The 12,451-nt window shown below is 32.2% G+C and overlaps 1 protein-coding gene across 36 annotated transcripts in view; it reads left to right on the forward strand.

Moving 5' to 3' along the window:
* Positions 1–12,451, forward strand: part of LOC145260441 (serine/threonine-protein kinase BRSK2-like) — a 685,204-nt gene that overhangs the window by 337,170 nt on the left and 335,583 nt on the right. For all 36 annotated transcript variants that reach the window (XM_080118482.1, XM_080118488.1, XM_080118489.1 and 33 more), the window contains 2 exons: positions 2,836–2,976; positions 11,852–11,968. In XM_080118482.1, coding sequence (XP_079974608.1) covers positions 2,836–2,976; positions 11,852–11,968 — 258 coding nt within the window. The remainder of the gene's footprint in view (positions 1–2,835; positions 2,977–11,851; positions 11,969–12,451) is intronic.

The following is a 12,451-nucleotide window of genomic DNA, read 5'->3' on the forward strand; positions in this document are numbered from 1 at the left end:
GACAGGCGTTCTTCTAGTAATATATTATATATATATATATAATCTGTGTAGGGCTTGTGGGAGAGAACCCCAACAAAGTGTTCGATCATAAAGAAAATTTAAAATAAGAGTGTAATATATATATATATATATATATATATATATATATATATAATGTCACTTTTTGATTTTGGTATTGACCCCCGATTTATTGGAAAGGGAACTATATTTTCAGTGGCGTCCGTCCGTGCGTTTGTTATTCCGGACGATTGCCAGATAACCGTCCCTTAGTTTTTCCTAAAATTTTGCTACAAATTGTATATCATTAAATAGATGTACACGGTAAAAAAAAAAAATCTTTTTTGCAAAAATTCCCATTGCATCCCCAGGGGCTCCAAAGAGGTAAAAAAAATGCCCCCTCATGCCAAATTTTTATGAGAAACTCCCCTACTCTTTATCTGTGCCTAAATCTTAACAGATTCCATGAACAAAGCTTCTTTCCTAGAATTGCTCAGCTGTGGAATTCTATTCTACTGGCCTGCTTTCCAGCTGATTACAATATGGTTGTCTTCAAGTTCAATGTTGAGCTGTCCCCTTAGATAATCAAATTATACCCTCTTTCCACCCCTAGTAATTACTATGCTGTTGTTTCGGGATCACCGCACATTCATTAACCCATATCTGTGAAGGGGTCTTCATAAGAGGTGACTCCCTTGTGTAATCTATATAATTATAAAACTCAGATCAGCATACTTGTTTGGGCATTCAAGCAGTCCATCCGGTTTCTGACTTCCGTTTACAAAAAAATCATCTGCTTACCTATTTCATGGTCGCCTGTCTTAAGTCCGATATTAAAAGCCACTGTTACTATTCAAAGCATATACAAGGTTAAGAATATTTTTTGTTTTAACTTATTTTAACGTGTTTTCCTTACAAATAAATGTAATTTAACCCCTTTGAGTTTTAAAAAAAATTGATTAAATATACAATATATAACTATGATCATATTTATAAACATATATACTGCTTTTAGTAGCGCTCCTGTGGATTCTGATGATTTATTTATTTATTTTTTTCAGGCCTTATTTAAAAGTATTTCCTTTTCAAGAACGTGGTGGGGGGTGGGGGTAGAAACTTGTTTTTAGTAGTGCTTTTAGTGTGGCATCCTTAATTTTTATTAGTGCTTGCAGTTGTGCTCTGGAGGCTACCTGAGTTTTATTTTTTTTACTCATCACTTTCAAAATGTTTTCTCAAGACAATAAATGACAATATAATCTCAAAATTATTTTTTATTTTGAACATTTTTCATCTTACCTTTTAAGGGCCAAAGGGTAGACTTATGTGTGTTTATATATATATATATATATATAATATAAAGCTGAATGTCTGTGTGTGTCTGTGTGTGAATGTGCGTCTGGTCACGAATAGGCTCCTATATGGTGTACTATTTTAAAAAACTCATTACATATAATGATAGAAGATGTATCGAGACACAGGAATGGGTATGTTTGATCTGGCAGAACAGTGGTTCATTAAAATTGTGGGGTCTGCGTTCACGCCTGGTCCACAAAGTATGGAAATAGAAAATTTTAAAATTAAAAAAAAAAAAGTTTACAAGTGTTTTTGATATAGATGTACATAATAATACTTTGATAAGTATGTTTTAACTTAAATAGGGATGGTATAATAAAATTGTGGGGTCTGCGTTCGCGCCTGGCCTCCATAGAATGAAAATAGGCACAAACTTTAATAAAGACTTTTCATATCTATCTGCGTAAGTATACTTTGATAATTATATTTCAGTTTGAAGAAATATGGTATAATAAAATTATGGAGTGTTCGTTCGCGCCTGACCTCCATAGAATGGAAATATGTCACAAAGTTTAACAAGGTTTTTTAATATAGATCTACAGTATATTGTGATAAGTGTTTCAGTGTGAATAGGTATGGTATAATAAATTATGGGGTTTATCTATTTTATTTTTACTTTCATCATATTTTGCTTTGGTTTTGATACCCCCAAATTCGAAGCTATCTCATTACAACCCTTCCTTTTCATAACCTATCATACTTTAATAAATCAGAGTCCATTTTCTGTAGGCTGTTTTTGAACCCAGTCAACGACGGGTACTTTTGCTAGTATATATATATATATATTATTCCAGATTAAGAATATTCAATGAATTTAACCAGGTTTATATAAGAGTGCTCAATGATGAATAGAACAAAATGTAATTTCATATTTAAATAAACATTTTTTAATATTGCTACACAATCATGATAATGTTTCAGTCAATAGTTATGAATAATTAAAAACCTTGTTGGGTAATAATAGTCCTTTCTTTTAAAAGATCAAATCCTTAGTGACATGGGATTCAACAGAAAAACAAATTTTAATAGAAAGGACTGGCATCGCCTGATGAGGTCTTTAGTTATTCATAACTATTCACCAAAACATTGTCATTATTGTGTAGTGATATTCCAAAATATTTATTTAGATATAAATAAAAAGTATATACATATGTGTGTGTATGTGTGCTGGTATGGTGACATCCAGTTTGTTTTTTTGGGTTTTTTTTTTTTTTTGACGTTTTAAAATTATTTTCTGACTCATAAAATCCTTTTCTAACTTTAAAAATATAAAAAAATTCCTGACTTTTTTATTTATGATCTTCTGATTTTTGTGTAACTATTGTGATTTTTTTTAGTTCCTTTTAAAAGTTTTTGTGATTTTTTTGATTTTTTTTTTTAAAGAAAATGTTTCTGTAGAACATATATAAATTAAAAAAAAAAAACATTTTTTGATTTGCCCTTTAATAATCTTGAATGTTTCAATTTTCTTTTTTTTTTCAACAGATATTTAGTATTAGAACATGTCTCAGGGGGAGAACTATTTGATTACCTTGTGAAGAAAGGGCGTTTAACGCCTAAAGAAGCTCGACGATTTTTTAGACAAATAATTTCAGCATTAGATTTTTGCCATAGTCACAATATATGGTAAGTAAATTTCATATTTTCTATTTTTTATCTACTGTTACAAGAATATTTGCACTTTAAAAAAATTTTTTAATCCATTATTTAAATAAAACATCTAGTTTGATTTTTATAAGGCAGATATTGAAAAATGTTTACATTAGATCATTGATTAAGACAAGACGTAGCAAAAAGGGCATAATATAATATATAAATAAATTACTATATTATTTGATTATTGGAATTCTTTTTGTAATTAGTAATTTGTATATCTTATTTATTTGCGGACTGTTATCCTCATCTTTATAGTTGTTTTCCAACATTTCGGCCAACTTTTCCTATGGCCTTCGTCATATAATATACAAATTACTCATCTCAAAAAGAATTCCAATAATTAAATAATATATACCATTTGGTATGGATCCAACAAGGGAAGATCAGCTAACAAAAAACTTGGATTTATAAAACCAAAAAATGCAACCTTGATCGCCCTTCAGGGTCCATGGCGCAGTGGATAGAGATGTTGAATTTCTACAGTTCCAGGTGAACATTGTCTGAAGATAGCAGTTTCAATCCTATCCAAAGCCGGCCAAAGAATTAGTTGGCCAAAATGTGGTGAGATGACAACAACTATGGAAGGCAGTAATTACTGAAGATACAGTTGAAGATTCAGCATTCCTATCCTGTCGCAGTTAACAACTTGACGAAGGCCTTAAGTTGGTTGAAATGTTGTGAAGCAACAACTATAAAGAATTTTTTTTATGTCTCCATCAAAGGTAGGAGAGAAAAAAAAGCTTGAAAAATAAGACAAACTGAAAATAATTCAATTTGAAAAATAGCAAAATAAAGTCTTAACCAATATAAACGTTTATGTTTTAAAAATGATTATTATATCTTATTGTGTTAAGAAAAAAAAAAAAATGACCCGTGCTGGGCACGAACCTCAAAAGCTAAGTTCGTAAGCAAACACAGTACCCATTAAACTAACATCAAAAAGACATTTTGACGTTGCAAATTTATCTTTTTAAAATGAAAGTAGGAATAACAGCATTTATGCATACGGTCCGTTGCTAAGGCCGAGTTACTTTGTGGGTGGTTGAAATTGTTTTTATGTCTACTTGAAAGATTGGAGAGAAAAAACTTTAAAATAAAGCAAACTGAAATTAATTCAGTTTTAAAAAATAACAAAGTACAAAATAGAAAGAATTTTTTTTTACAACACTTGCAAATGATTTGTTTTAATTTAATCATTTTTACCATGCAATAATTTATATCAGGTTGAAAAATACGCCCTATAATAATAACAACCTGTTCTTGGATATTGAGCACTTTTTCATGACTATATACTGCTTTAAGCAGATTTCTTAAATGCTGCTTCAGCCTTGAAAGATTTCTCTTTACAGTCCATTGCAACGACTGCATTAATTTAATTATTTTTACTGTGCAATGATTAAAAAAATTCACTGATGTCGGCCCACTGCTATGAATTTGGAAGTATCAAGCCGTTATGACTAAAAAAAAAAATATCTTTGTGATTTATGTAAGTAATGATCAATCATTTAACAGTAATCTCATATTTAAATCTTTAATTAGCTGAGGGTAGCTAAATCAACTGCCGATAAAATGAGAACAAGGCCGATAGCCATTAGTTGCATGTTCTTGTGTAATGAATTAATGCGTGAATGTAGGATTGACATGAAATTCTTAAAGATAAACTAAAATGACTGAAAAATGGGCTGAAATGACTTAAATAAAAAGTAAATGACTTAGAATGACTTTAAGGATGAATTGAATGACCTTAAGAATGACTAGAAAATAAGTGGAATCCTTCAAAAACAACTTGAATGATCTGGAGAATGACTTGAATTGCTTTGAGACTGACTGGCTGTAAAGTGGGTGATCATTTTACATTAAATTAATACAGAAAAGTGATCCCCCACTTTATATCACAATAAGTACAGCGTGTAGTAAGAACAGATACTACACTTTGAGATATTAAATCTTTTATTCATGTTAAAAAATACAGTAAAATTAACGGTGAACAAAAAACTTAGGCACATGGCCAATTGATCTTCATATTTAAGGCCACGAAAAGCTTAAAAAGCTAAGAACAGCATGTATTAAGAACAGACCTTTGATCTTAACCAAAAAGGCCAAGCACAAAAGTGTTCGGACAAACCGATCGGCAGACCGACCGACCGACGGAGTGACTTATAGAGTCGCTTGCACTCGACTAAAAATGATTTTTTGTTTTAATTTAATCAACTGCCAATAAAAATTTGCCAAGTAAATAATACAAAGTATAAAACAAAAAAATATTTCAAATTTCTTTTAACCCTGTTTAAATGCAAACGCTTACTGAAATAAACATTTTCAAAAATATGTTAAAAATAAAAACAAAATGTCTGCCAATTTTTTAGTTCAAAAACAAAAAGTAATGGTTATGAGCCAACCCTCTAATCCATTCAGCTACGGCGATGTACATAACATGACGTTGCAAATTTGTCAATTTAATGTATATAAGATACTAGCGGGGGTGCCCAGCGTTGGCCAGGTGTTTGGCAAAAAAAAAAAAAGGGTTAGTAGGCAGGCAGGCTCGAACCCGTGACGTGAAAGCGGAAAAGAAAGTGAAAGAAAAGCTGAGATTGAGATCTTACCGCTACACTACGAGACAAGAGGAAGTGAAAAGCGTTCAAATTTAACGATTAAAAAGTTGACTTGCAGAAATGAGTTCACACAGGTGCAGATATGAAGGTTGGCTGCAGGCCAGTTTCTGCTTCCCCTCGATGTTGGGGAAACCCAGCTCCCCTCAAGAAGGTGGAGATCTCCAAATGAATAGCGGTTGTTGGATATTCCCCAACATTGATCAAAGCTGTAACAATGACTTTTAAAAAAAAAGAAAAAAAGTCATGTTTCTTGGAGTAAGAGTAATTTGACATCCAGATTGGTTTCATTTTGCTCAGTTCAGTCCATCTCAATGTGGCCACATGTTTTCCAGCAACCTATGCAACTTTCTGTTTTCAACTACGTATCATTTATTTAGCAAACAGATGTATTCCTTTCTGTTTTTTGCAGATAGTCTCCTTATTTTCGTGGTAGCAATTGGACATAGTTTTTCAGCTTATCCAAGTGGTATCCTTGTTCTGCTGCAACCACCTGCAGTTATCTTTCCACTCATACAGATGAAATCTCTCTTGCTATAGTGACTTGGATGTCATAATCTATATATTTTGTCAATATTCAGTCAATCTATAATATAAATGGCAGTTGTCTGTGTGTATGTTTGCATGTCTGGCTAAAACTAAAAAATGAATAAATAAATACCTACAAGGTTAGGATTTTCTTGATCGGCAGAGGGTTCGAAAAGTAACACTGCCTATTTTTTTTGGATGGATCAGAAAGAATTGCAAACTGCACTGTTATAATGACTGAACTTATGCATTCATGACCTGAGAGTTTCATCACTCTATTGCAGATATTGGCAGTGTGAGACTCTAAGAAAGCAACTTCTGCCATAGACGTGCATCAAAAGCAAAGAATTGAAATTCCTGGAAAAGGTGCAATGAGAATGGTGATAACTATGTAGAAAAATAAATTCTGAGGCATAAAAGGTCATTTGTTTTAATGGTACAACTCCCATCTTCATAGTTCTTCAACTTTTTGAATTAAAAAAAAAAAAAAAAAATAGGAAGCTTTTCTTTGTAAACAACCCTTGTAAATAAATCTATACGTATATAAACTTTAATGTATATATCTTTGATGTTTGTTTGTTCTATTAAAAATAAAGGTTAAAGAAACTACATAAACACTAAAAGTGTATTATGCTAAATCTCTCATAGAAGATGTTGAGAATATTTTCGAATCTCTAAGTGTGTTCTTATGAAGGGCTTTGAAGGCATAAACCTCTTAAAATTTTAAATATATCCTATATTCATAAACAAATTATCTATGATATAAATCTAAGTTGTTTGAGTGTTTGTATGCCATGCTAAAAGTTAAAAAAAAAAAAAAAAAATAGAAACATGACCACCATGAATATGGTATTGTTGGAACCGTTGATCTTTTGGACATGTAATATTGTAAATTCTGAAAAAATATTAATTTATTTCTACCTTAACGACTACAAAATATGATGGGGGGGGGGACTCAGATAAAATTGTCTACTAAACGATTTTAATATCTGCACATGTGTGAACCATTCATCTATAAATATAAAAGCGAAAGTGTATATATGTATGTATGTATGTGTGTGTGTTCGCTTTTTCCGTATGTCTACAAAAGGCTTTTTTCAGAGAAGCAGTCGGTCGCTTCACAACTTTTTAAAACTTTTTATATCACATATAAATCGTAATATCTCACAGTTAACAACGAAGCTCGCCTGTCTATTTAATTTGCTCGATTTCGTGAAGATAAATATTCAATATTTGTCGCTCGCCGCATGTGGGTTAGTCTTTTTCCTATAACATCTTGGGAAGCGTTCCTGCCCCGCAGCCAAACTTGACCTCATTAACTCATTAAACCGGGCACCTGCCAAATCCAAGTAATTAAATAAATTCAAACGTGTTTCTGTTAGCATCTCGCGGTGGGGCAATGGTTAACGTCGCACTTTTTTTTTTTCACACTTTAATTTACAACTTTCCCTCAAGGGTTCAGGTTCGATCCTCATACTTACTTTTTTCTGTCAAAAATTTTCCCCATTCTTTATCTGTGCCAAAACAAAAACGTAGATTCCATGAACAAAGCTTCTTTCTTAGAAGTGCATGCCTGTGGGACTCTCTTCCGTTTGCCTGTTTCCCACCTGAATGCAACCTGGATGTCTTCAAGTATAACATAAACAAATTCCTGATGAACCGCCTCCTTAAGTAAGACACTTTATTAAATCTCCAATACTAACAATTACTACCATACTATCCCATTGATTACTGTACACGCTATAACCCTTATCCCTGAGTGACTTCCGGGCCTTGATAAGTGGTGACTACCTTGAAAAAAAAAAAAAAAAAAAATTTCTTCTGTCTAAAGTTTGGCAAACTGCATGAGGTCACACAAGGTTAGACAAAACCAACAATTTTATGAAGATGTGCTGCCACCCAGACCGCCCAACTATTGTTGTAATATCTGTGCACTGGTATGTAAATCTGCAAATGGTTTGACACGACACTCAAAGTTGTGGTACATAGTCCCTCTACAAACACCAGCAAATACTGGTAAATTCTCCTGCCGCAACTGTGAACGAATATGTAAGAATGTAGCTGGGCGGAAGAGGAATCTATGTGCACATGAACCCCCAACATCAATCTGAAGAAATGCAAGTTTCTGTCAAGAAGTAGCCATCATCTTTTCTAAGTATAGAATTAACTCTTAAATTAATTAATCGATTATAAATTTTGGAATACACCCATTAGATATAAGATAATGTGGGACTATATTTAGTTTTATGCAAGAGGAAGAAAGGAAGGTTGGAAGCCTTTCTTGAACATTCCGATAATTCAGATTTTAAAAAATTTTAACAATAAGTATTAAGCACTAATTAATAAATATTCCCAAAAATTCAGTTTTTTTAAAACCAACAAAAAAAAAAAAAAAAAAAAAAAAGATTTAGTCGAATCCTCCAGGAGTCATAAACTTTTAGAATCTTGGTGCATTTTGATAACAATTTTGATTTTGTGTTTTTTTTTTATTTAAAACTTTACTCATTACATGATGCAACTGGCTTGTTTCTATATTAAATTAAAAAAGGCTAAACCTTACACTATAGTTTAGCTTTAAGTGCACGAAGCATCAGATATAAAACTTACAGAACATATCATTATCATCAGTGGTTTAACGCCCATTTTACATGCTGGCATGTGTTGGACAGCTTTAAGAAATTGTCTTTCAGACTGACCTATCTCTGTCCAGGTCTTTTTTTATCCCTCTTTCTATCAATTCCATCCTTATCATTTCTTCCCTGATTTCTTTGGCCTCTACCTGTGAACTGTCCTACTAAACAAAAAACTCGCATACATTCGTTGCAATGTGGCCATACCATCAAAGTCTCCTGTTCTGTACACATCTCCCTATACTATTCAGATTTAATCTTCCTCTGAGGTCATCAGAACTAAGCCTGCCTTCTTCAGATGTATTTTATCAAACTCAGAAATCTTTCTGTCAAACTCTGGAATCTGCATGGAATTTTAAATGGAAAGTTCTGTGCAGATTCCTGAGTTTGGCAGAAAGATTATCGAATTCAACAAAATACATCTGCAGAAGCTTGGAGGTTATATCGACTGAAACATTGTGTAAATAACACTCAAGATGAGAACAGTAGTCCGAAGAATCCAAATGATAATGTTTTGAAATATTTTATTAAATGATTAAGATCATTTATTTTCTGAGACTTTTGGTGTAAGACACCCTTTTCAAAGGAGACTGTTGGTTTGTTGATCTGTTTAAAATTCACGCCAGCTACGTACATGTATACATCACTTTAGACTTCAACCATCTATAGTATGAGACTGATCCTTTTCTCTTTCCATGAGGGCTGGCTCATCTGGGTTAATACCACTAGAAAAATGAAGAGAAAATAAAAAAAAAAAAAAAAAAAAACAGTCTTCTTTTAAAAAGGTGTTTTACACTGAAAGTTTTAGAAAAAAAGAAAAGATTTTAATTGTTTAACAAAATATTTCATAACATTCTTTGGTTTTCTAATATTTTCAAATTATCCTTGTGAAATAATGTTTTCAAAGATGTCACCAAACTCCTTCTGTTTATTAACATATTGGTTTCAAAGAATTGTGCACAATCAAAGGTCTTTGCATGATAAGTTACATTTGAAGATTAGCATTTTATAAAAATCGTATAGATTTTTTAACAGTGGTGCCATCTATATGTCAGGCGTAGGACTTATTGAGTCATGTGTTATAAAAATACCAAGCTTCATATAGATAGATATACATATATATTTGTATGAATTTCTCTGGAATCATAGTTTTTGTCTCCCATCTTTTAATTCCTACTGAAATTATAATCTAGGTACAGTAGTTGTTTTTGTCTTTATATTAACACACCCTGCTGAGATTATAGGTTGAATCGAAAACCAGGAAAATAAAAAAAATATGTTTCTGTCAAACTCGGAAATTTGGATTGAATTTCGAATGGAACCTTTCATTTGCTTAACAGGGATAGCATGCTCTGGTTCCATCAGCCGTAACTGGATAGAGGCCCTAAGTAATTCGAAATTGTATTTTTTCAATCGCCCACACTGAGAATTGAACTTTCAACCTTCAGGAGAATATCACTTTTACAATTCATTTTTCCAAGTACTCTAACCACTATGCCATGGGTCTTTGCAAAAACATTCCTGAGTTCGACAAGATACACTTGAAGAAAGGGTTTACATCAACTGAAATGTTGAAAATGAGAACAGTAGTCCAAAGAATCCAAATAATATGAATATCAAAATCATGTACATTAATTTTGACCAAAAATGGATTCTAGACATATATTAAATGTTTGGTCATTCATGAATAATTTGAATATATATTCTTACTGTTTCTTTTATGATTTTTATGAAATACGGTCGATGGAATGTTTTGTATAATTTAAAATTTTAATTTTTGAGTGCTTATTAAGATAGTCGACAGATCCGATTTTATAAATATATCGTTTTAAGCAGAAACAACAGTATTTACTTAATTGCCATGTAGAAAATAGTAACATATCCAAAAATTATCAAAGTTCATCAAGTAGAACTACTGCTACTGTACTTTTAGTAAAAAACACAAAGTCTATCGTTATCAGCTAAAACAAATTGTCCGCCATTACATTGGCGGAAAGGAAATATATATGCTCCCTGTATTTGCAATTTTCAAGATGTTTACATTAAGGGAAAATGCAATTTCTCCCAATTTTCTGTAAAAACTACGTTTAACTATAAATAATTTTCTATGCAATGTATTTTCGTAATTTTTTAATATATTATTGTTTTCTACATGACAAGTACTGTCGTCTTTGCTTGAAATAATATATTTAAAAAAAAAATCAATCTATCGACTCTATCTTAACAAGCACCAATTTTTTTTATAGTTTTGTCCCCCGACAAAAGGAGGGTGGACCTGTAAATTCACACTTATCTGTTTGTCTGTTCGTACTTTTCGCAATAACTATGCCTTGGAATTTTTGGAAATTTTGCACAAACATTAAACATGATATGAGTAAAATAGTAGCAGAACAGATTTTCCGGAAAAACTCCGCTTGCCTCCCTAGGGGTACCTTTTGCGTTAAAATGGCTAAAATTGACACTTTTGTGCTTACTAAAAAAATTGATGCCTTGGATTTTTATATAAGTTTCTGAAAAGTTGTAACTAACTGATTTTTATATAATTTTATTTGTCTATACTTTGTGATAACTTTTGGGTGTGCCCCAGGGGTTCTTTTAGGGTTAATAAAAACACTTCATTTTTGGGACTATTTTACCATATTTGTCCAAAATTTTCTATGTATGTCTATTTAGCAGTTTTGCATGGTGCTGAACTTAAATTAAAATATGTTAAGGCCTTGGGAACTTTTGGGGCTAAATGAGGTGGGGGGCAAATGATGGACTTAGTGATTTTTTTTTTTTTTTTTTTTTTTTTGTATGGTGCAGAACTCAAATTTACATATGTTAAGGCCTAAAACTACACTGTTTGTTTATTTTTATCAGGATGTCCCCTGGGGACTTTTGCGGCTAAATTTGGGGGAGGGGGGGGGGGCAAATGCTGAACTTAGTCGGTTTTTATGCCTTGTTCACTGTGCACTCATGGGGGATCATGCATGCTTCACATGTTTTATTAATTCAATTTATATTCTAATTGCAGCCATTTTCTTTTACTGAAATATTAAATTATAATTGTTACCTTTTTCCTTATTTCTTTTGCAGTCACAGAGATTTAAAGCCAGAAAATTTGCTTTTAGATGAAAAGAATAATATTAGAGTCGCAGATTTTGGTATGGCATCATTACAAGTTGAAGGATCAATGCTCGAAACAAGCTGTGGGTAAGGAATTCCTGTTTTCCTAATTCTTTAGATCAGGAGAATACTTTTAAAGATATAGACAATGGCAGACCTATATTTTAGGAACTTTGAAGCTGGAACCGTTACAGACTCTCTTTCTAACTAGTAGCAATAAGACAAGACTGAAAAGGAGTATGAAGACCACTGCTGCCCTTGTAAAGAACTCTAGATCAAAATGTTAAAGAATTGTTTTGGTATGCAGTCTTTGAAAATGGGCTATACAGTAAATTCTCTCTCGTACAGCTGTTGAAAGCTCACAAAATATTGACATTTGGTTGAGAGCAGCTACATTTTGAGGCCTTATGAAATGCTTATAAAATCATATTCTGAGATCAATATTAAAGTGCTTCAAACTATTTTGACATGTGCTTCTATCAATAAAATAGACTTATTTTTAAATCTGACCTTTTTGGCCGCAAGTGGCAGTTAGCAGCATAAACCATTTCTGGAGAACTTGGACTAATG

This window comes from Euprymna scolopes, chromosome 36 (genome assembly GCF_053919585.1).
Source record: "Euprymna scolopes isolate OS-2025 chromosome 36, ASM5391958v1, whole genome shotgun sequence".
In the NCBI taxonomy this organism is placed as follows: Eukaryota; Metazoa; Mollusca; class Cephalopoda; order Sepiida; family Sepiolidae; genus Euprymna; species Euprymna scolopes.